Source organism: Podarcis filfolensis, assembly GCF_964270895.1.
Source record: "Podarcis filfolensis genome assembly, chromosome: Z".
In the NCBI taxonomy this organism is placed as follows: Eukaryota; Metazoa; Chordata; class Lepidosauria; order Squamata; family Lacertidae; genus Podarcis; species Podarcis filfolensis.
In genome coordinates this window covers 8,794,474-8,820,088 of record NC_139617.1, presented here as the reverse complement: position 1 = coordinate 8,820,088, position 25,615 = coordinate 8,794,474, and the positions used below count along the sequence as shown (strand labels likewise).

General features: G+C 45.5%; 1 protein-coding gene across 3 annotated transcripts in view; it reads left to right on the top strand.

Moving 5' to 3' along the window:
- The window catches only part of CD99L2 (CD99 molecule like 2), a 68,011-nt gene that overhangs the window by 13,769 nt on the left and 28,627 nt on the right, over positions 1–25,615 (top strand). For all 3 annotated transcript variants that reach the window (XM_083595661.1, XM_083595659.1, XM_083595660.1), the window contains exon 2: positions 25,452–25,517. In XM_083595661.1, coding sequence (XP_083451787.1) covers positions 25,452–25,517 — 66 coding nt within the window. The remainder of the gene's footprint in view (positions 1–25,451; positions 25,518–25,615) is intronic.

The window sequence follows — 25,615 nt, the reverse complement described above, 5'->3', positions numbered from 1 at the left end:
AGGCCCGTGATTTTCAAAGGACCTACAGCCCAGTGGTAGAGCACAACCGTGTCATGCACAAGGTCCTGAGTTTAATCCATGGCGTCCAATAAAAGGATTGCAGAGCTGAGAAGGACCTCTGCTGGAGACCTTAGACCAGGGGTGGGGGGACCTCAGTTCTGAGGGCTGAATGCATCCTCCAAGCTTCTCTTTCTGACCCTCAGGAGTCTCCCCATGATGCACCCTGCTCCCCAGGCTGCCCCCCTTGCTGTCCCTGGCTGGGATGTCTCCACTGCTTGATTGGATGGAGAATCACAAGGTGGGGGTGGGCGGTAGAAACTAGCCTGCTGCACAGAGGTAACGTTTACATCAGCTGCTCCTCCCAGGTTTGACTCTGGCGCTGCCCACTGCTGGTATGTGGCCCTCAGAAGGTCATTCAAAGGGAATGTGGCCCTCAGACTGAAAAAAGATAAATGCCTTTACTAGACCAGCACCAGATTGAGGACAGTGCGGGTGGTTCCCGTGCACGAGACGCTGAGCCGAGGGGAGGTCCATAATTGGGAAGGTCCATAATTGATAAGATCCACTTGGCGGCACCAAATTTTGGCCTTGCACAGCACCATGTTACAAAAAAATGCCAGAGTTTGTCCCTGGCTAGACTTAATAACGGCTTCTAGCCATTGCAGGCAGTGTTGGCCCAGAATCTCATTCTTGCTTCCTATAATTTGGTGGGTTGTCTTGATGAATAATTCAAGGAAAATTTGAAGAAGACCACAGCTGGAGAGTCCCTGCCAGCCAGAGTCAATAAAACAGAGCTGGATTTTATTTAACAATAAGACTATATATTCTGCCCGTCAGTCAAGCTGCCAGAGTATTTTGCTATTAATTTCTTTTTTAAAAAAAAACCCACAACAAAAACAATTTGTTGCATAATTAGGAGTTAAAAGCGGCAAATCTGTAAACCAGCTTAAAAACAGACACAGAGTGGACCTTTTGAGAATCAGGGACGCTTGACTGATTTTAGCACCATTGATCGCAAGGGGTCTGCTCTAACAGCAGAATCCTAACCATGGCTACACGGAGATAATTTTTCTTATTCTTATGCAAAAGGTTTATATCCTGCCCTTCCCCATTTGGGTTGCTCAGAGCTGCTTGCAACAATTAAAATCTCAGGTTATATATCTCTAGTAATACCTATTTAATGCTCCGAGACTCTTCGGGAGTTACATAAAAAGCGAAATCAACATGTGAAGAAGGGCAGTGGAAGTGAGCACTTTGGTCTGACTGCCATTTCGTCCACCTTCCAGCTTGTGGAAGAAATAAGTCCTGTATTTGTGGACAGGTTCCTCCCCAATCTTAGAAACTTGGAATGCAAAGAGAGCCTTCATGAATACAGGAGCTTCTGCCACATCTGTTTGGGGGAAGGTCTGTAGCTCGATGGTAGAGGACTGGCTTTTCATGTAGAAGGCCCCTGGTTCAGTCCCTGGCATCTCCAGGTATTGCTGAGGGATATTCACTGTCCAGAACCTTGAAGAGCTAATTCCAGTTAATGTGTACCTGAAGAAAGTACCCAATGTTGCTTGGGAATTCGAAGGAACCCAAACAATCAGTGCAGTTTTGGAAATCCCTGGTTAAAACCAGTGGATCTCTGAAAGATTTCATCCGCCATCTAGATTCAAGATGGTGTCCAGAAAACCACAAGACAGAAAACCTCAGTCTCAGGAACCATGATGCTGAGTTTGATTACAAAATTTTAAGAGGTGTCCCAGATAGTAGACAAAGAGACAGCCCTCTTTTCAAAATTTACAGTAGGTGCTGACCCAGATAGACTCAGTATAAGCAGCTTCTGAGTCTGTAATGCAGAGTCCAAATGCTTTGGACTGCAACTCCCAACAGCCCCAGCAAGCCTCCGGGGCTGATGGGAGTTGTAGTCCAAAACTTCTGGAAGCCACTTGGTTAAAAGGCTGCAGTATACCCTGGAAGATTTGAGCATATTCTTGTAGAGTTAGGGGTAGAGTTAGTGTGCTTGTTGTTCTCCTCCCCCCCCCCCTCCACATGTTGACATCACCCTAACTGTAATGTCCAAAGAAGGCTTAAGTCTGGATCCAACCCGTTCCATGAAATGAAATAAAACAGACCCAGAAATGTTAAACAGCCTGGAAAAATAAAAAGAGTATTTGGCTGACTGGGCACCAGGCGAGCATCTCCCTGGAAAGAGTGTTTCATAGCTGGGAGGCCACCACTGAAAAGGCCCTCTCTCATGTAACCTCCTGCTGTATCTCATGGGAATCTGGAGAAGAGCCTCTGATGATGAAATCAAAGTAGAGGCTGGCACAAGTGCAGGCAGGCAATCTTTCAGGTGCCAAGTTGTGAAGAGCTCTGACGATTAAGACTAGCACTTAGAACTGGGCTCAGCAGTGAACTGTTAGCCAGTGCCTTTGGTAAACTGCAGGTGTAGAATGATCAGAAGGTTCAGTTCCAGTTAGTAGTCTAGCCAGGTGTATTCTGGATTAACTACAGTTTCTGAACCATCTTTAGGGTCAGCCCCAATCATAATGCACCATGGTTGCCTAACCAGTGCAAATAGTCCAGGAAAACTAGTTGGGACAGTATTAGGCAGATTGCTATGCAAATACAGAAAATGCAAAATAGAGTGTCCCCAAATTATATAGAAACCATAGACCAAGTCAGTGGGACCAGTAAACATTATAAGAGGTGATTGTTGTAATTGGTAGAAAAAAACAATGCAATATATTGCAACAATAGTACACAAAAGCATGTAAGGTTCTTATTATATGCAGAATAGGCTCACAGAGTACCCAGAAAATGAGACTGAAAATGCAAATGTCTTTGTGAAGCAGAAGAAGAATGTACTACAAACGAGATCTCTTTGTTTCATTGTTTCTTCAAAACCCAATTTAGAAAGGAGGAATTTCTCATGGTTGGCAGCTGAAAACAACCCACTTAGGTTTCTTCCAAAAACCACACCTCCCAAAACATATTATTTGATGTGAATTGTCCAAAGTAACTTAACCAGCCGAATGTCCCCTAATGGGGCTGATTGTTCCCTGGAAATTTCAGAATGCGGGATTCAATTATTAGAATTAGAAAGTGTTGCAGGGCGGTTACTCTGCGTGCTCAAATAGTGCTATTTATTGCAAAGTTTGAATTTCAGTTGTGGAATGCTTGCAAACCCCTCCCCCCCCAGTTTGCGCGGGAGGCAAAGAAATACTGAGAATTGCTTTCCTAGATCAGTTCCAAGAGATTTCCTCTCTAAAGCACATTGTTAAAAAAGAACAACTGCCACTATTGATCTCCAAAGCAGAGCAGAAAGAAGAAGCTACAACCTTGCAATTTTTGTTTTTTTAAAAAAAGAAATGCGTTTCCCCTCTGAGAAGATGTGAGACAGGGGGCGGCAAAGTTTACCTTGCCTGAGCCGGTTCACTCCAACGGAGATCCCTCTGTGGGCTGGATTGTGAGCGTGCGTGCACACCCGCGATTTCCGGCACTGCAGAAGCGAGTCCCTGCACCGCACTGGTTTAGCGCAGTGCATGGGAACTCGCTGAGCGGGCAGCTTGGTTCAGGGGTGGCTCGTGGGCCAGTTAAATGACCCCCGTGGGCCGTTTGTGGCCCATGGGCCTTAGGTTGCCTACCCCCTGATGTGAGACATTCACCTGGCAGGTGACCTATGGAAAGGGTTTGGTTTTCTTCTATCTTAAGCCTCCTCGGAGCACGTCTGGTGCTTGATAAACTGGCCTGATATTTGCAGCAAGGAAAATGGAAGGGTTTGGGGGGCAGGAGGAGTATTGCCTGCAAAATGCTTACAAGAAATGCCACTTTTATAGAACGAAAAGCAGCCGTAGGAGGTTGCAGTTTTAGACAGCAGGTGGGAACACCCTTCTAGGACCCTTCAGGTGAAGCACTCCACTCCTGTCCTCCATGCAACTTTGCAGGCCACCCAAGAAAGCACCACCATAGCAAATCGGTGGACCCTTGTTAAATCCGTTGGTGGGCAGCATGTAGTTTGCTCCTTTGAACTTACCTTTGTTCTGTCTCTTAGACCAGGGAAGCCCAAGGGCAAGTACAGCCCTCTAAATAATAATAATAATAATAATATAATAATAATTTATTATTTATACCCCACCCATCTGGCTGAGTTTCCCCAGCCACTCTGGGCGGCTCCCAATAGTGTGTTAAAAACAATGCAGCATTAAATATTAAAAACTTCCCTAAACAGGGCTGCCTTCAGATGTCTTTTAAGGATAGGATAGCTGCTTATTTCCGTGACATCTGCTGGGAGGGCGTTCCACAGGGCGGGCGCCACTACCGAGAAGGCCCTCTGTCTGGTTCCCTAAAGAGTTCCCAGCAAGCCATGCCATCTTTCCCCTGATCTTGTGACCTCCAGTGCTTTTGCCTGGCTGGAATAAAGCCTCTTCGCTGCCCCTGGTGGAGAAATGTGTGGCTTTAGCATGGCAGGAATAGCATGGCAGGTTGGCTGGGGCCGGTTTTGATAGCTTTTGTTAAGTAAATCTAGCTCAGGGGTGCCATAGAACCCACTACCGCCCACCTAGAATCCTGAAACGCCCAGTAGTGGACGGTAGGGACCAGGTTGGCAACCCATGGTCTAGCATATCAGGGAGGAAAGTTCTGTTGCAGCCCCACTACCTGCTGTACAGTCATACCTCAGGTTGAAGTTGCTTCAGGTCGAGCTTTTTCGGATTGTGCTCCGTGGCGACCCGGATGTAATGGAACGTGTTACTTCCGGGTTTCACCGCTTGCGCATGCACAGACACGCAAAATGACACCACGCACATGCACGGAAACGTCGAATCGCAGACGCGGGTTGCGTTCTGCTCTGGATACAAACGGGGCTCCGGGACGGATCCCATTCGTATCCAGAGGTACCACTGTATTAGTTTTCTGACTGCAGAGTGCACGCGCCAGCATGCACACACACACACACACACACACACACACACACACGATGGGAGTTGTTACCTCTTGAAACTGCTGAGAAGCATTCTAAAATGTGATCCTCCACCAACATTCTGAAAGTATAAAATTAGTTCTACCACTGCAGGATAGCTCACTTGGTAAAGCATGAGACTTTCAACCTCAGGGTCGTGGGTTTGAGCACCACGTTGGGCAAAAGAGTCCTGCATTGCAGCAGCTTGCAGTAGATTACCCTTGGGGTCTCTGCCAGCTCTACAGTTCTGTGAGTCCATTACATTCTACTGTAGGTGTCGAGCAAGCCATTAGAGATGACAGGTGCTAGATCCTAAATTCACAATGGGCTTTTATAATAGAAAATTCCAAACCTGGATACCAGGAGTTTGATCTTCTTGCCATGAGCTGGGTGCATGGACAGGGTGAGTTATTTTGGGCCAGTCACTGCTCCTAAGCCTAACCTACCACACAGGGTTGTAAAGGAAGGACAGAACCATATACGCTACCTTGAGCTTGGAGAGAAAGGAGGGATATAAATGCAACAAATAATGATAATAAAGATTGTGCTCAGGAGACCATCATGTGGAGGGTTGTCAGGAATCATTCTTCTTTCTAGGGATGGGCACATCACTTACACACCTGGAACTTGCAGATCCCTGGAAGAAAGATTCCTTAGAGGCAGCAAGAGTAGCAACTGCTACCTGGGGGTGCTGCAAAGACACCAGCTCCACTTAGGATTGTTAACTGACCAGGTTAAAAAACGGTCTGGCTGGCGTGGTTAAACTGTGGAACTCACTCCTACAAGACATAGTTGCATGAACTTCCAGTGTGCTGGTGCAGGACCGGAGGCATTGCTGCCCTGCCTTCACATTGCTGAATGCACCTGCTGATGGCCACAGTGGAAAAGAGCATTGGATTGGCTCCCTACCATGCTGAGCTCCCTGCTCCTCACCTGTCTTGGGAACCACTGGTGATGCTTGGCATGGAGAGGCAGATGAGCAACACCCCTCCACCTGGGCTGCCCCACTGACTGCTACTGTGCAGTAGCCACCAGCTAAGATGACTTTAAAAGAAGATTAGACAAAATGAATGCAGGGTAAAGCTATCGCTGGCTATTAGCCAGAATGGCTATGTTCTCTCTCCACTGCTGGAGGCAGCATGCTTCTGAATGCCAGGTACTAGGGATCCCAGGTAGAGACAGTGCTGTTGCTGTCATGTCCTGCTTGCGGGTTTCCCCGTAAACATTTGTTTGGGCTCCGCGAGAACAAAATGCTTGATTAGATGTGCCCTTATTCTGATCCATCAGGGCTCTTCCATTCTCCTGTATCTTTGAGCGCCAGTGTGCGGATATCAGTAGGTGACTGATAATCTACAGGCTGTTAAAAGATTTCGCCTGCTAATTTCTGACCCGTAAAGGGGGTCTCTCATCTGCTCTGGTGCTTTTTACAGCAGCTTGATTTGAAGAATCTGCTGGGTTGTTCCTCCCAACAGTTTGGAGAGGAAACATCACCACCTGCTAATGTCAGGACATCGAACAGCAGCCCCAAGCCCTGCTGTTAGTGGACTGAAAAGTTGTCAGTCTCAGTCCCACCAAGTTGTGCAGTGTGCAAATTTAGACAGAGATCGCTGCTCACTTTGGACTGAAATACTTGCAAACAGAATTGTGCGGTGTAAGAGAGTCCCCTTGCACATCGGTTGATTTTTACCTCCTGAGATTTCCACGGCATCTTTCTCTCTGCTCCACCCCACGTTTCCAAATAGCAGGTTCCACTGACATTTGCTCAAAGGAAGCCACGTGGGAGAAAAGATCCTCTCCAGCAAAAAGTTCATCTGTTGCTCAGTCTCCTGATCCATAATCTGCTCTATCTTCTGGGTGCAGATCAGGAATATTGTCAAGTCTACGACTAATCTCAGTAGCCCCTTAAAACATCTGTGGCACCTAGCAAGTGCTTGACCTTGCCTGTTGCAGGTGCCAATGCTGCTAACTACCAAAGAGTACCAACATGGTTTCTCAAGCTCTGCCAGCGCTAATGTTTGTAGTGTTCAGATTTGGCACATGAGCCTCACTGCTTGGCTGTAATTACTTGTCTCGTAAGCACATGCCCTTCATGTTTGTTAATATCTCCAGAGGGTTCCAAATGGAGTGACACATATATTTTATTTTTCCCACACTAGAAATGAAACATTTATCTCCTGCGCGTTCCTAGTGAATGTGCTTATTTGCCAGCTCTTCACATTTATCACAAAGTAGTAGTTCTTATGTTTTGAATGAGGCCTTCAAAGCTGAAACACTGTTCTGTTCCTTTGCAGATAGGAGGTGCAGGATTTGGAAGGGGAAAATCTGGAACTTGCACTTTTGCTTATAGGGGGAAACTTGCAACCGTGTTGAAATGAATAATTATCCTCAACCACTAATAGACTCCAGTCGTATGGCTGCATTAGACAAGAAATTATTGTGGCTGCCAATCAGTTAAAGGATTTTTAGTTGATTAATCACCTGCATTTTGAAGGGAAAGGTTTTGTCATAGAATCATATATTTGTAGAGTTGGAAAGGACCCCAAGGGCCATCTCATCCGGCCTCCTGCAATGCAGGAATCTTTTGCCCAATGTGGGGCTGCCAGACCCACAACCCTGAGATTAAGATGGAGGAAGAGCAATATAACGTGAAAATTTAGTAAGCAAAGTTCATGGTTTGAAGGAAGGGTCTTTTTTCTTTTTTGAATCCAAAATTACCTCAAATAGGAAATTTGTATCGCTCAACTCTCAGATCCATTGATAAAAATCTGTCCTTGGTGGATTTCATCAAATGATGCTGTAACAGTTTATTAGTCTAGTTTATTGCAAGGGTGAAGAATTTATGGATGTTGTTGGACTCCCATCTAGGGGTGGGTGTTGTACATTTTCTTTTAAGTGTTTTCAGTGCTGTTTTTAATAGCATTACTTGTTTAACTGGTGTTTGTGTGTTTTTTTAAAAAAAGAATAAATTGTGTGTTTTTAGCTGTATTTGTTTTAACTCATGCCGTGAGTTGTCTTAGGTCCTGCACTGGGAGAAAGGCAGGATATTAAATAAATAAAGAAAAATAAAATCAGCCCTAGCCAGCGTGACCAATATTCCAAGATCATGAGAGTTGGTGCCTAATAATATCTTGAGGGCTACAGACCCTGCATTCCTAAATTAAATTTTAAAATTATTTAAAATTATTTTAAAAACATTTGTCTTCAAGGCCTTGTTTGGATATAACAGTAATCTACGTTACACGAATGAGCCTTGGGCTAGCGGATTTCCATTTTTTATTAACCCTAAAGTATAGTTAGTTTTAACACCGTGGTTTGAAGTTGGCTTGTTTTAGTCAACTATAATTGCGACTAATCAGTTCGTTTGGGTTCAGACACAGTGCTAAGCTAATTATATTTAAAGCTTTAATTAGTTTGGAACCGAATTATTTTAGTAGGCATGTATGAAACTGCTTGGGCATTAAGATCTACCTCGAGAGTCCATGCTGGTAAGTAGGGTTGATCCAGTCAGCAGGCACGATGACCCGGGGCCTTTTCTGTGGTGACCCCTTAGATTATTGAACTCCTTACCCCATGAAGGCACAGAAAGCCCCCATGCAATAAGTGGGTTAGAAGGCTCATTTATTTTCCAAAGGCATTTAATAATAGAAAACATCAAAAATAACAACTTATATAAATACCTTTTCAGATCAAATAATGTAAAATATTCTTAATTGAGATGGTTATTTTAGAAATCTGTTCTCAGATGTATGCCAATTTTTTGCAGTATTTTTTTTTTAATTTTTAACTGACCTGCTAGCTTTTAAAAACATGTTGCAGTCTTTTCCCATTATTCATGTGTATGTGTTTATTATGAGATGTAAGCTGCTTTTGGTGCTTAAAGAGCCAGCCTACATAAAACTGAATAAATGTGCACACACGGCCGTGAAAATGATCTGCCTGAGTTTTGATGCTCTGTTAAGCAATCACCATGCTGTCATGTGACATCCAAAAATGACCATGGCCGCCTGCATTTTGCTTGCACCCTTCCCTTGAGGATGTGAAACCCGGGTTTGGCTGCTGTCTCTGTACCCTGCCTAATTTCGATCCCTGCAGCTTTGCGAGAGACAGAGAAGCCACTTCTGTTCACGTGAACTGCTGAGCAGCTGTGTCTTCTGTCTCGGCAGACAGCAAACCTTCAAGACAGTGTCTGCAAGGCTCAAAGTAGGGCAAGACACCGGGAAAAAAGGCCTTTTCTTTCTTTTTTCTCTTTATTGCAAATGAGGGAGACTGGGTCTGCCACAGTTTCCTTTGTGACAGATTGCTCTGTCTGGCTGGAGGAGCCTGTCTGCTTAAGCACGGAGAGGCTGCTTTTCACAAACATGGAAGCTTGCCTTTGAAGTTTTCTGAATTTCTCCTACTCCGTCTCTTTTCCACTGTCACGGCCACCTGTTTTCTCTGTGGTGGAAGGAGATGGGTGGGTGAAAATCCCACCCCCTACAATTGGGTCACACCTTCCTTTCTAGGAAAACTGTTTTGACAGAGGTCTGCTCGTTATTAGCTAATCTCGCACCTTTTGCACAGATGTGCACGCAAATTGTGGCTTTCTTGAGCAGCCCTTAACAGGAGATCTTCCGTGTGGTGAATCCAGGCTGCAGTTTTACCAGAGAACACAGAGAGAATGGGATGTGGCGTTAGGTGTGGAATTCAGAGATCCCTGTGTTCATTTTGCCCTGAACACATGTAACTAGTCCTTTATATTGGTCTTGCCAGCTGCAGCCTTGGAAGCTAGGGAGTTGGCAGAAGAAATTTTTCAGGGGTTGGGCTTCAGAGTCCTGCCCTTTTCCCAGAGTTAGCAATAACAGAATGAACGTTGCAAACAAAAGGGTAGCATATAGTTCCTTACATTGGCCATAATTTAATAACAACAACAGCAACAATAATAGTAATAATAATAGCAACAACAACAATAGACAAGAAGAAAATAGTAAGAAATATCAGGGCATATTATGACAGCAAACAATGGCATATAGAAACTAGAGGCATGGAAGCCAGGGGAGGGTTGAAAAATTAGGGATAAAAAAACCCCATCTTCTGTCTGTGGGTGCTTACATTTTTCATTAAAAGATAAAATGGGAAAAGATATAGGCCAGAGCAATCCAAATCCCAAGATACAGACATTCTTCCAGAGAGAAGAGGAATGTCCACCATGGAGCCTCTCCTGTGCCCATGGAAAATTGGGCTGGCATAGGTCCACAGCCAGCTGTGTTTTGAGTGATGGCAGCTGTCATTAGGCTCCCAAAGGGGTGGAGCTGTAGTTCAGTGGTGGAGCACCTGCTTTGCATGCAGAAGTTCCCAGGTTTGTTCCCCAGAAGCATCTCCAGGTAGTCTGGGGTTTCCCGAAACCCTGGAGAGCTGCTGCCAGTCAGAGTAGACAGTACTGAGCTAGATGGACCATTGGACCGGCTCAGTATAAGGCAGCATTCTAGGTTCCTATGTGGGCATGGTGCCGATTCTTCCTACTGTCTCTTCTTTCCTGCGCTTATTTAACTGCCTTTCCAATCAGTCTAAAGCCTTTTGTTCCTTTTGACTCTCCCCATTCTAATGGGGATGCCTCTCTTTTCACCCAGTGTCTGGTCCTTCTATTCCAGGCAAGAAAATATTATGTCATCTTGCCCTGAACACAGCTTAGCATCTGCCCCACACCCCCACACCCACTTTCCTTTTCAAGCAGGTGTCAAGAGTCTTCCAGTTGGGGGAAGTGCGATGGCTCAGTCACACAGAAGTTGCTTTTGCATTCAAAGGATGCAAAGGTTCATTTCTCAGTGGCATCTCCAGGGTAGCGCTGGGAATGCCCCCCTGCTTGAAATCCTGGGGGGCTGTTGCCTTCCAGTCAGTGTACTAGTCATGGGACTAGATGGGCAGACAGTTTGCTTAGGTATAAGCCTTCCTGTGCTCCTATACAAGTGGAGCATTGTGTGTGTGTGTGTGAGGTGCGGCAAAGGCAGGCTTGAATGTGCTGGATCCAAAGCTCATCTATTCCCTCAAGGGCCCCCAGGATTGGACCCATTACCAATGCCAGCCTAGAAACTTGGTTGGGTGATTTCTTCTCCCCTACTGGGGGAGTTTATTGCATGTTATTGTTCTGTATAATGCCTTTAAAGACAAATAAACAGTTAAAAGAGAAGTTTAGACCAGCTAATCTTACACTGGTGGAAAGTCTCCATTCTGCTAACCAAACTTGGTCCACTAGACTGTTTCCTCCCAAGCCACAGCCATCTGCCCTGCACCTGATGTAATATGTGGGGCAGGTAGACATGCATTGCAGGAGGTTGGACTAGATGACCCTTAGGGTCTCTTCCAGCTCCACAATTCTATCATTCTATGTGGCTGCAATTGGGAACTATAAAGTGAGCTCTTCCCAAGCCCTACACGATGCTTTGAAGTCCCAGCTTCGGGGCTTCAAAGCACCCAGTCACCTGATATCAGAGGCCACTAAACAAAATGTAGCAGCTGCTTACTGCAGTCCAGCAAAACTCAGGCATTTGAGAGTCAGCATATCTCAGGCAAAACTTAAATAAAATAAAATACTAAACAAAAACTAAGCTGCAGAGTTTTCTCTGGTGAGGTGGTGGCCTTGAACTGGAATCTGGAAGTCCAAATCCAGAGTCTCACCTGATATTTCAAGGCCCCACCAACCCACCAAATTTAGCCTGCAAGAATCTGGCCCACAGCGCCAAAAGATTTTCCTACCCCTGATCTAACAAAGTAAATGCAATTGAATTAATCACCAAGGCGGTTTACAGAAATGCAAATCCAGTTGCAAGGCATTCCTGACAGTGCTGTCCTATGCATACGTGCTCAGTAGCAAGTCCTGTTGAAATCAGTGGGCCTTGCTGTGCTTGATAGGGATTGCATCCTAAGGACAACACAGATTGAGTCATTGCTGTGCTGCTGTTATCTCCTCAGGTGGTGCAAGGAGTAAGACACAGGGAAAAGCTTGGAGAGGCAGGGAGGGTCTTAATCAGGAAGTGGGCACTGCACTCTCAAGTGCCTCACCTTTTCCAGCCAAGCCCCATTGGGAGACCTATGGCAGAGCACTGGGAAGCATAGTGCAGGTAGTGGGGTCAAGAGCTCACGTGAGTAAGTGGAGCAGCTGGAACTCCAGCAGGATAAGGGCTGGGGCAGCCAAGGATGGGTGCTGGAAAGAGCAGGGCAAGAGCAGGATTAGCCACTCACAGTGACAAAGGTATTGTTTGGGAGGAAATGGTGCATGGAGAATGCCAAAGCTGCAGCTACGATTTGGGGTGTGTGTGTGGAGATTGGGCGTAAGGCTGAAGGGAGTGTTTGCACTTTTGAGTTTAGCCTCTCTCCCCTCCCCAACTGGCAGCAGTTCCCCAGATGTTTTGTACTAACGGTGGGAAGGACCAAGGTGGATAAAACACATATGGATCTGGACAGTGGTACTCGGGTTACATACAGTGGTACTCGGGTTACATACGCTTCAGGTTACAGACGCTTCAGGTTACAGACTCCGCTAACCCAGAAATAGTGCTTCAGGTTAAGAACTTTGCTTCAGGATGAGAACAGAAATCATGCGGCAGCGGCACAGCAGAAGCAGGAGGCCCCATTAGCTAAAGTGGTGCTTCAGGTTAGGAACAGTTTCAGGTTAAGTACGGACCTCCTGAACGAATTAAGTATGTAACCAGAGGTACCACTGTATAAGCTAAACAAGCTAAAACTTAGGTCCCCACTCTCTTGGGGCCCCCAAAAATATTTAAAGAAAAAAAACACTGGATGTACATTTCCAAAATATAAGATAAAAAACAATTACTTTGATAAAATACATATTTTGTTATGTGCAAATGGCTTTAGATGCTTATTAGGTACATAAATTACTATATAACATATATTCAACACAAATTTTGTTGTTGTTGGCAATGGACAGCTGGACATATAAAGGGCCCCATCAAACCTAAATCCAGCCCTGGATATTGGGATGATTGCCTTGCAGTAGCTAGGCAAGGATTTCTGAAGTGCAATTGTTTAGGAAGGACAGGAGCGAAATGACCCACCCCACCCCAAATCATACTGCTGAAATTCAGAAAGCTTTTGGGTTAATCAGGAGTGGATTTCAGTGTGGAAGGACTGCGCTTTGTTAAGTCCTGGTACTCAAAGAGCAACAACACCAAATTTCTGGGCTCAGAATTCTCTGATTTGTATTGTGTGACCTTTGGCTCCAGTTGATGGATTTCAGGGTTGTAGTTAAAAAAAGGACAAAATAGATTGAAGTGTGTATGCCCACCCAGAAACACAACCCAGAAAATGGTACTGTTCACCATCCTTACATTGAAAATGTTCAAATTCATCCCAGACTGTAGGGCATATTTATGCTGTGCTCTTACTCCATTTGGAATGTCAATTAAGGAATTCTCAGAATTGTAGTTTTGTAGAGGTGCTGAGAATTCTTTTCCTTATCCCTCCCCACAGAACTACAATTCCCAGAATTCACTGGGAAGACAACATGACTGAGTGTTGAGCCAAGTTATGTTTGTAGTGTGGGCTGTTTAATATGATACTTTTTTTTTTTTTTTGCACTGGGGAGCCTGCCCTTTCTTTGCTGCTTTGGACTAACCTCTTTCCCAGTCCCAGATATCAGCAGCATTACGTAGTATTATGCCTGCTATTAAATTGTCAGAGGGTGACTTTTCTGGACCTTCAGTCCAGTAAAAGATGGAATGAGCAGCTTTCATTACACAGATTTAAGCAAGACCGTGGTATCATTCAGGCATAATGCCAAGCTATGGTTCAATATTACCTGAACAATATCACGTGGGGCTGTATGTTTCTTTCTCCTTCTTTCATGTTCTAAAACCTTTTCTTCCAGATTCTCAGCAAACCGTAGTTTGCTGTTTTGTACAAGCTGAGCAAGCAACAGCTTGGACAAACCATGGTTTGCCAGGTTCAGATTAAATGGCAAACTGGTTTGCAGATAACCCAGGAGCAGGAGAGAATAGTGCTTGCAAAGGGATATGGGAAGTGTGCAACAACAGGTGTCATGTTGAATCTGAATAAGACCAGTAGACTGATTATTACATTGTGCTAAACTGTGGTTTGTACCTATACTTGTTTAGCTCCCAAACTATGGTTGTGTGCCTGTTTCTCCTAGGCCCCCACCCTCTCAGCACTCACCTTTAGAAGACTGCTCTCTTCTCCATTGTGAAGCAGCTTCTGGGATTGGAACATTGTTTTTGATTCTGGTTCCCTGGCTGATCGCACACCATGGTTTTACCACTTCAGGCATAATGTCCAACAACAGTTAGGCTTGTTCAACCATGGTTTGGTTGTGATGTCTGAATTAAACCTTTATGCCTCAGCCCTATTTTCTTATCTGTATTGCAGTTTCTCCAAGGTATGTCTAATCGAGTTACAGAATTTTAGGGAAATTCCTGGAAGGTGAATCTTATCAATAGTAATTAGCAATGACAATTTTGTGTGTGGAGGGGAAACACAATAGGAGAAGCCTCTGTCTCTCTCTTGGATTTGTTTGTGAGCTTTCCAAGGGCATCCTGCTAACTTCATCTGGAGATAACTAAATGAGACTTTTGGTCTGATCTAGCAAGGCAGTTTTATGCTCTTGCTTCCTGTGTGCAATCCTCCTCTGAGTAAAATACACTTTTAGTTTAGCAGCTGCTCTGCTTTGCTTACTCTCATTTGTCTGTGCCATTCCAGACAAAAAGACCTTCTTAGATTGCTGCGGATAGCAGTCCAAGGCATCAGACCCACCAAATTGTTCCGAGAATAAATAAGAGAAAGAGATGGCAGTAAGCCCCAGGTGTTGGGCAGTATGCTGCATACGTAAATGAACAATGGCTTTTGGTCCTCAGACTCTTAGCAGTGTATTCCTGAGCACATTGACACAGAAGCAAGTCACTCATGAGTTCAGTGGGACTTACTCTTTAGTAAGTATGTTTTGGATTGCTGGCTGAGCCTGCCACCCTAAGCCCAGTTACTTAAAAGTAAGTTCCATCAATATCAGTGATGTATACATTTGAGAAGAGGGTCATGGTTTCGGAGGTGTTGCGGTGCTGCAGTTTGAAAAACACAGAACAAAGCCACCCCCCCCACCTGCTACCCCTTGGCATGACTGGAACTGGGAAAGGGCTGTTGCACAGAGACAGAGACCCCATTTTGCATGCAGAAGATCCCAGGCTCAGTCTCCAACATCTCTAGGTAGGGCTGGAGGAGACGTTGTTGTTGGCATCTGTCTGTCTCAGGAGACAGTGGAGGAGTACGCCTTTGGAGGGGAAGTCAATCCGATGAAGAGTTACAGCACCCGCTGTGGCTGTAGAGACCAGTACAGGAGAGACCTGTTTTGTTGCAGATGAAGGCTTCTGGTTGTGCCGATGCAGATGCACCATGGCGTTCCTTCTCTCTGAGCTCCTCCCAGCAGTCATTCCTTCTCTGGTCACTGCTGTGGATGCAAGATCTGACTGTCTGTCTCCAGGCACTGCAGTCTCTGCAAGGGATTCCCACATGGCGGGGTTGATGTTGCCAGCTTTCATGTCACGTTTGCAGACATCTTTGTAACGAGAGTCGGTCTGCCAACGGGCCTGGTGCTGGAAGCCAGCTCCCCGTAGAGACACCTGTCTGAAATTCTAGAGAGCTGCTGTAGAGAGTACTGAGCTAAATGGCTAGATCCAGTACATATAAGGCAGCTTCCTACATTCCTATAAACCTCTTTCGGAATCCAAATTCCCCAATAAAGCTTTTGAATTATGGCTGGGGTTTACAGTTGCTTGAGTGGATTTTGCATGGAAAAATGTTTTTCCTCAGATGTGAATCCAAGTGCCTCTCAGAAACATCTTGCCTATTGACTTCACACTGATTCAATCTTGCCATTGTCAATCGTGCCCAAAGATGTTGGCAGGCTTCCCTCAAAGGGATCATCTGACAGGGTCATAGCTCAGTGGCACAATTCCTGGCTCTACCACCCAATGGTTTGTTAACTCATCCTGATCTCTCTGTCGCAAAACCATTCTCTGCTGCTAGGGCTGCCACCGGTGCCAACGATAGATGCTTTGGTGAGAGATGGGTTTCCCTTGAGATCCAAGACACAGGAATTCCATGGAAAGTCCCCTTGTATTGAATGAGACCATATGTCAGTATTTTTGGGGGAAATGGTGTTCCCCCCACCCATTTGCTTTTGAAGCCTACGTCCATACCCAGCATAAAAGCATAAAAAGAGTATTCTGGATCAGGCCAGTGGCCCATCTAGTGCAGTATCCTGTTCTCACAGTTACCAACCCAGTGCCTGTGGGAAATCTGCAAGCAGGAAGTTGAGCACAAGATCATCCTCCCCTCCTGCAGTTTCCAGCAACTGGCATTCAGAAGAGGGAGGGTGTGTCCAAAGGAAAATGAATTAATATATATATTTGTATTAATGTAACATTTCTATATGTAAGTGTATTTTTGTAATAATTTCAGTTGTGCGTTGCAGCTTCAGTTTTCTGTACACTGCTTAGAGATATTTTAATATATTAAGCGGTATAGAAATTAAATAACCAACCACACAATCAATCAATCAATCAATCAATCAATTACAGCCTCCAGCCTAGAGGCAGAATGTAGCAACCAGTATAGCCTTATCCTCAGTGAATTTGCCTAATGCTCTTTCATCCCAGAGCTGGCATTGTGAGGGCAATTGCTAAGGCAAACAAACAGTAATAACAGACTGCCTATAATCTTTGAGAATTCTTGGAGAACAGGTGAGGTCCCTGCAAATGTTGCCCCTGCCTTCAAAAAGGGGGGAAACAAGACCCAGGTTGTATTACATGACGACATCACCATCACAAGTGACGGGGGAAGCTCCTGCTCATGTTCCCATCATGTTTTCCCATCATGTTCTGTGGAAATCCAACAGCCCAAGCAGATCCAGAACAAGTGAGCATTTTAAAGCACAGGCTCCAGTTGTGAAGGGTTAACGTTTCTCACTGTGTGGTGAATGGCTCCACTCTATAGAACTTTTATCAACAAGGAATCATGGATTCCATAGATTCCCAAGGGTCCTCTAGTCCAACCCCTGCAACGCAGGAATCTCAAATAAGCATCCATGACAGATGGCCATCCAACCTCTGCTTACAAACCTCCAAGGAAGGAGAGTCCACCACCTCTCGTGGGACTCTGTTCCACTGCCGAACAGCTCTGACTGTCAGAGAGTTTTTCCGAATGTTTAGTTGGAATCTCCTTTCTTGCAAGTTGAAGCCACTGGTTTGAGTCCTACCCTCCAGAGCAGGAGAAAACAAGCGTTCTCCCTCTTCCATGTGACAGCCCTTAAGATATTTGAAGATGGCAATCATATCTCCTCTTTTCCAGGCTAAACATGCCCAGCTCCTTCAAGCACTCCTCCTAAGGCTTAGTTTCCGGACCCTTGATCATCTTGGTTGCCTTCCTCTGCCCACCTTCCAGCTTGTCAACATCCTCCTTAAATTGTGGTGCCCAGAACTGGACACAGTATTCTAAGTGTGGTTTGACTAAGGCAGAATAAAGGTAAAGGTAAAGGGACCCCTGACCATTAGGTCCAGTCGCGGACGACTCTGGGCCTGCAGCACTCATCTCGCTTTATTGGCCAAGGGAGACGGCGTACAGCTTCCGGATCATGTGGCTAGCATGACTAAGCCACTTCTAGCAAACCAGAGCAGTGCATGGAAACACTGTTTACCTTCCCGCCGGAGCGGTACCTATTTATCTACTTGCACTTTGTGGCGTGCTTTCGAACTGCTAGGTTGGCAGGAGCAGGGACTGAGCAAAGGGAGCTCACCCCGTTGCGGGGATTCGAACTGCCGACCTTCTGATTGGCAAGTCCTAGGCTCTGTGGTTTAAGCCACAGCGTCACCCGCAGAATAGAGTGGTACTATTACTTCCCTTTATACTATACTTACACTATACTTCTGTTGATGCAGCCTAGAATAGCATTAGCAGCCTAGAATAGCATTACTTGTTGGTTCTTCCACCTTCTGGGAAATGAAATTGCCAGCGATGCAATGGAGGAATTTACACTCTTACACTCTTGGCAGAGTTTGAATTTCAACAGATAACAGGGAAGTTGAAGTCCCCCATGATTACTATTTCTCCCCTTTTTGAATGTTTGGTAATCTGCTCTAGTAAGGCATCATCCAAGTCTTCAGTTTGCCTTGGCGGTCTATAGCAGACACCCACAGTAAGGTCACTGTTGTTTCTCTCTCCTACAATTTTTACCCATTTACATTCATCTGCTTTTCATGCTCCAGGTCATGGATTTATTCACAAATGTACACATCCTTTATATATATTGCAATGCTACTTCTCCTCACTTCCTGTTTGGCCTATTCCTTTTGAACTGGTTATACCCCTCAATTCCTACATTCCAGTCCTGAGTCTCATCCCACCAGGTTTCAGTAATACTTACCAGGTCGTATTTGCCATCCTTTATTAAAAGCTCCAGTTCATCTTGCTTGTTTCCCATACTCTGTGCATTGTGTAGAGGCAACTGAAACCATGAGTTGTTCCCTGCAGCTGCTTCCTTCCTGTAGTTTTTTGCCCTTTAGCAGGACCGCCACCTCAGTTTCCTGTGCATCAATGAAGATGTTATCCCCAGTGCCAGGTGCTCTTTTGTTGTTCATTTTTTTTTCTCCCTCCCCCTCAAGATCTAGTTGAAAGCTCTCCTGATCAGATTCTCAAGGCTCTTGGCAAACACATTCTTGCCAACAACAAACTTGAAAGGAGCCTGCTTCTGTTTTGCAGGGTGCAGACGGCTGACGGAACAGGTTGTTGCTGCCTCCGCAAATGATGGTTTGTCTGTCATGTCAGCCAAACCTGGGGGGGGGGGAGACAACAACCCACTGCCAAGGCAGAGAGAAGAAGGAGGGATACCGAAGTTACGGGTCATTAGCTATACAAGGAAGAGAAGTTCCTCCGCAGAACTGTATGTGTCCAGTTGCTCAGGCTTCCAGTGGCTGAGGGTATTTTCTTGGCACAGGATGCGAAAGGAGACCTTTTTTCAAAAAAGCTTGCTACTCATATGTGTGTGTGTTTGGGTATGCATGAATGTTGCTGATATAGGATGGAAAATAGAAATCTATTTTAAGTCTTAATCTATTTTCTACCTATATGGAATTTGGACTTTGCAACAAGGACTGGAAGAAGAAGAAGAAGAAGAAGAAGAAGAAGAAGAAGAAGAAGAAGAAGAAGAAGGAGGAGGAGGAGCATAACAAGCCTTTTTAATGTTGTCCGAGAACACAGTAGTCAGGCCAGGGTCAAGGCTGGGGGCATGATGCAGCTCTCCAAGCCTCTCCTGACTGATCCTCAGGACTCTTCCCAGCCATGCCCCCTCTTCCAGGCCATGTCTCTCACCTGCCCTGCTTTGTATACCTTCCCAGAGTATTTTTGCCTGACTGGTCTGTCTTTGGAATTCTGAGCATTCCTCTTGCTTGCCTGGAGGGCAAATATAATAAATACCAACCTGATTTTCCATTACTCACTCCCATAATTCAGTCTTCCATGGCTGTTGAGTATGCTCAATCCTCACTAGGGTTTTTTTTTTTGGTGAGGGTGCTGTCGCTTAAGACCTACAAGCCTTCGGATTAACCATACCTGCTGATACCCCATTCTTGTTCACTGGTCCATTTTGTCATTCTGGGTACCTAAGCATCCTGAATACCTCAACCAAAAGTTTAAAAAAGGTAAAGGACGCCTGGGCAGTTAAGTCCAGTCGCAGATGATTCTGGGGTTGTGGCACTCATCTCGCTTTACAGGCCAAGGGAGCCGGCGTTTGTCCGCAGACAGTTTTTTCCGGGTCATGTGGCTAGCATGACTAAGCCACTTCTGGCGAAACCAGAGCACGGAAACGCCTTTTACCTTCCCACCAGAGTGGTACCTATTTATCTACTTTCACTTTTGGGCATGCTTTCGAACTGCTAGGTTGGCAGGAGCTGGGACTGAGCAACGGGAGCCCATCCCCGTCACAGGGATTCAAACTGCCGACCTTCTGATCGGCAAGCCCAAGAGGCTTAGTGGTTTAGACCACAGCGCCACCCGCGTCCCTCAACCAAAAGTTACTAGCCTATTAATGCTTAACACATAAAAAGCCTGTTATAATAATTTATCATCTGAGAAGGGCTACATTTTGGCATCTCTTTCCTGCTTGATTGCCTAGGGTAGTTCTCACTCACCACAGGCGACTAGTCAAGTGGATTTTTCCAGGTTTGCCTCAACCATGAGTAGAACAGCAAAGTCGCCAAATCCTTACTGGTCAGTGGAAGAAAAGTCTTTCACTTCAGTACTACTCTGTCTATGCACCATAAAGAAAATGAAGGTATTTTATGGACCCTGGACAAGCAGGAATAAAGTTTCTATCATGTGTTTTCTGACGGCCAAATATTCAGCTGCAAAAAGGCCAATTTCCACACAAACACCCCTTCAAAAATAAATAAAAATCCTGACAGTGGCTAAACCCAAGAGCTGTGCCGTTTTTGCTTTGTACAACAATGCACTAGTAGCAGTGACTGCCATATTGACAGCCTAGTATTGATCCATAAAGGCTTCGCGTGTCTCCGTTAACCTCCATGGGCAAGGCAGAGATGTTGGCTTCAATTAGCGGGCAATGCATTATTAATCACAGCCAACTTCCAGGAAATCTCTGCTTAACGCTCTTCCACTGTCCCTCCCCACCCCCCCCAAAAACGGCTTCCCTTCTGCCTGGTGTGTAGTGGTGGCAACACAAGGAGGGGGGTGTGGCAGACTGTGCCTGGAAAGCATAGCTCAGTCTTTCAGTGCTGGAGCACATCATTTGCATGCAGAAGGTCTCATGTTTAGTTCCCTGCATCTCCAGTTAAAAGGATCCATAGCAGGAGATCTCTGCCCCTGGAGGGCCTGCCTCCAGTCAGAGTACACAACACAGGGTTGGGTAGAACACAGAGCCTGACCTAGAATAATGTTCCCGCCACCATGTCTTTCCTCCCACGATGGTGAGTCCTTCCATCGATACCCCCTTCTGACATTATACAACGTTCTAAGCTTATACAGTCTTACACGGCAGCAATAATTAGGGACACATTTCAATCATAAGTGCATAAGCTCTCCATGTGTTGCTTTTCATCTAGATCTACTATTTTCTGTGCACAGCGAACATAAGCAAACGATTTGGAGTGCTTTGGAATTTACACACCCGAGTGGTTTTGCCTGGCTGGAGTGTGTCTTTTAATTCTAGTAAGGCCTTTGGTTTAGAATCAGAATCGTAGAATTGGAAGGGAACATGAGGGTCAACTAGTACAACCCCCTGCAATACAGGAATATATATATGTGTGTATATATATATATGCATGCCAAACATGAGGTTCGAACCCATGACCCTGGGGTTCAGAGTCCCATGCTGTACCGACTGAGCTACCCCAGGTATGTGTGGATGGAGGATGGAGAGGGCTGAGTGAGCAGAAGCTGCTGTAGAGAGATAATAATTACATTTGATGTTCCAGCAACTTTTATCTCTGGCCCCATTAACATGTGGCCCTTGGGAAGTTGCTCAGGTGGGAATGTGGCCCTCGGGCTCTATTGTATCTTAAGTTTTTATTGATTTCTTTTCAGGTAAAAAGGGTGGAGGGCAGAATACGAATCCCTCAAATAAACAGAAAGATGTCCCTTTAGTAAATGCTTCCAAACTCTGAAATGGATTTACTGTTGGTTTCTGTATGCAGCCCTTGGACAACAGCCCTCCAGCCGAAACAGCTCCTTGCAACAGTTGCATTCTTCTGTGTTAAAAACAAACCTGTTAATTGCATCACCTTGGAGTATAATGAATTGGTGTTCTTAGCATTTATTTAATCAGGGAGAGACAGGAAAGGGAAAAGAAAAAGGGGCGGGTGAGGAGAGAAAACCTTTTCTTGCATACAAATGTAAACTTTGGGTTGCCCCTGGGCCTTTCCCTTCAGGAAGGTTTAAATTGTTTCTATTAATTCTAGGATTAGAAGAAGCATTGCGGTGGTGTGTTTGTGTACAGACGTTCATTTTGCATCTTCACCAGGCCAAAGTTGCTCTGTTTTTGTAGCCGGCTCCTAAACCATAGCAGCTGCTTTGGTACGGCAAAGGGTCAGATCTGTCCCCTTGACATTAATGCAACTTACTCAGACAAGGGTGGGACGGGACCATGGGGGGCACATTGGTGGATTCAGGTAAGCTGCAGCGATGCTGCTATTGGGAGACCAGTTCCACCCCGCCCCACTGACTGCTTCTGCTGCACATTAGCATTCTTTTATAACTCTTGTGTCCTGTGGCTCAGAAAGCCAGCGTGGTTTGTCCTCTCTGCAGAGTTCCCCAGTGTCACTGCTGAGATTGAGGAGGAGGGAGCTAACAGGCACTGCCACCCACTGGACTTGGTTGCAAGTCCAAAGGCAGGCAGGAACACAGGAATCTCCCTTATAACAAGTGAGACCATCTAGCTCAGTACAGCCTACACTGGCTGGCAGGGTTGAGCCACAGCCTTTCCCCCAGACGTATTCCCTTAGTAGCATAGGGGTCTTTTTTGCAATGTGGGAGGGGATCTCCCCACATAAGGAAAGGTAAAGCCAGCCTGGTGTCATGGGTGGAGTAGAAAACTGGGACTTGAGATACCTAGGTTTCATTTTCGGCTTTGTTTTTATTATGCTGTGAACTGCCCTGAAATCAATAGAGTCGGGAGGCGCCCCGAGGGTCATCCAGTCTAACCCCCTTCAATGCAAGGGCAGTATACAAATTTAATTAATAGATAAGTAGGGTCAGATTCCCCAGTCAGCCATGAATAGTTGGTGTTGTTGGCCAGTAACTACATCGTAGCCCAGTCTACCAGACAGAGTGACCACGAGGATAGAATTGGTGGTTGTGGTGGTAGGGATTGCGCCTTATGGCTGCAGTCCTGTTCTCCAGGGGTGGGGAAGCTTTTTCAGCCCAGGAGCTACATTCCTTGGGGGAGGGGTACCATTCCAGGAGACCAAATGCCACATCAGTGGGTGGGACCAAAGCAAAGGTGGGCAGAGCAAGGAATGTGAGCCTTACCGTTGCGACTGGACCTTGTAGGCTATGTCCCAAAAACATAGGAGTCGGACATTTTTGCACCCCTCCCCTTTGCCCCTGCTCTCTCCCCTCCCCCTGGTTGAAATGCCGACATTTGCTTCCTGCCAGCCCCGGTGCCTTCCCCCATTGTTGCTGGCCTTGTCACTCGAGCCTTAAATTTATTCATGGAAGATGTCAGAGCTCAGGTGGCAGCAGCTAAATCCATTTAGCAGCTGGAATCCAAGGGAAGCCATTTGAACATTCTCGTTTTTGCGTTAACTTCGCATGTGACGAGAGACGTAAAATCTTGGATGTGTGAAGGCAAAAACGCATCAAGAGCGGATAAGCTAACAGTCGGTAATGGGGGAGTAAAAGTAACAATAATAAAAGGCTCCCAAGATGAAGGATTAAAGGCTGCAACCATCAGTAGAGGGAGAACTCAGACCTGGGGCTCAAATGCGGCCCCTTGGGACTCTCCTCAGGCCACGCCTCCTCCGCAGACCCCAACCCTCATTTGCTCTGGTCCACAGCCTCACCAAGTCCTTTTGCCTGACTGAATTGTGTCCTTGAACTCTGATATTGTTTCTTCACTGCCCAGATGGAGGCTGCAGACATGCCTTTGACTTGGGAGAGATGTAGCTTGCCTTACAAAAGAGGCACTTCTTGCCTCTGGCCACACCCACTGTTGGTCCAGGGAAGCTTGTTCACAAGGGAATATGGTCCTCGGGCTGGGAGAAATAGTATTTGCCCTGCGTCTGTTGTGCTCCAGGCCCCCCAGACAGCAATAATACTGGTATATTGGGGAAGCATCACAGAACAACGAATGAAGCAGAGTAAATTCACCTCCAGCGTACAATTGTGGTATCAAGAATACATTGCAGAATACACCTGTAATAAAGCACCCGTCTTGAGGGGTCCTTGGTCTCTCCCCACAACCACTTTCTTCATTTCAGCAGTCTAGTTTGGGGAAATAGGGGTGTGTGTGTGTCTATTGTTAAACAGTCCAGAGTCAGAAATCCTTATTTACCGTAAATCACTCAGAGATCTGCCATAATATCCTTATCTCAATTTTGCCCTCCCTTCCACCCCTTTCAGTGCAAATATAGAATTATTATCTTTCATCTTGGAATGCGTTTTGCTAAAAGATGCAGTATCGGCTAGGTGTTGTTTCTCATTCTCCCCCCCCCCCCGCTCTGTTTTGTCAGATGATGTGCCAATATTTTTACAGTGTTTTCCCTGCAAACATATAATAACCAGGAGAACACCCACAGATGAGTGGCATATTGAGAGATGGAAGAATCAGTAGGCTCTGCCTTGACAAACATGAGTGAAGCCCATGCATTTATAGACAAAGAGAGACAAACAGAGAACCTAAACTCTGACTTGCCCTGCAATTTCACAGCGATGAGATTCTGGGAAAGTGGCTGAACCCAATGGGAAGGGACAGATTTGAAAACGTGTCACAAGCTGAAGCAATCTGGCTAAATGCTGCCTTGCCACCTTCTGTTTTCAATTGATGACCTCCCTGTATTGGGGATTAGAGACTGGTCATCTGGTGGTTAGAGCAGTAGTTCTCCAAGGGTGTGGCAAGCCTGGTGGGAAGATTCAAGGGCAATCAAATAAACATTTAAACATTTCTGTGTTGAATGTCTATACAATCAGAAATGGTATTCACGCCTCTCTTCAAGAGCATTGGCTATTCTTCTACAGTTCTGCATATTGCGGTGAACAGTGATATTCAACTCTTGACAAATATGAAAGACCAGAAAAGAGTAAGGCTTCTTTGTGCTGATGAGAAGATGAAAGCTTGTTCTGTCTCAAAATAGACCTTATATAAAAGAGATTACCCAGCAAAAGAAAGCTCACACCTCTCATTGAGTCTGTATACCTACTTAAGGTACATATGTAAGAGGCTCGTTTATAATTATATTTTGGGAATGATTCACGTTCTTATATAACTGCATTGTTTTATACATTCTGGATGCCCCACGATCACATTCTAAAGTAGTTTCGTTGTATGTTATAAATCAAGCACTGCTAGGAGTGGTTTCTTTTTGTTTTCCAATGGATTTATTCCCAATAAAAAAAAATCGAGCAAATTTTTATTCTGAAAGTGTGGTCCAGATAAAATTTTCTGAGGACCACTAGGTTAGAGTGTCAGAGTAGGACCTACTCAGCCACGAAGCTTACTGGTTATGTGTGCATGTATGTATGTGTTTATATGCCGCCATCTGACTGGGTTCCTCCAGCTGCTCTGGGCAGCTTCCAACAAATTAAAACACAACACGACATCAAACATTAAAACTTCCCTGAACAGTTGCTGTCTCTCTGCCTGCCTGTCTACTTCACAGGGTTGTTGTGAGGATGCAGTTCGGATAGGGAGAACTAGTATAGCTCCTTGAGCTCCTTAGAGGAAAGGTGGGATATAAATGCAGCAAATAACTTACCTGTGCTATTTCTTTGTCTCTAGGATATGCCGATGATTTCGACTTCAATTTAGAGGATGCGCTGGATGATGGCATTCCAACGAAACGGCGTAAGTCACCCTTGTGCTGGAGAGAATTGGGTGGGGAGAGCAACCTGCATTATATATTGATGTTTTCACAGATGCAGGCACCTCCTACAGTTATTTAC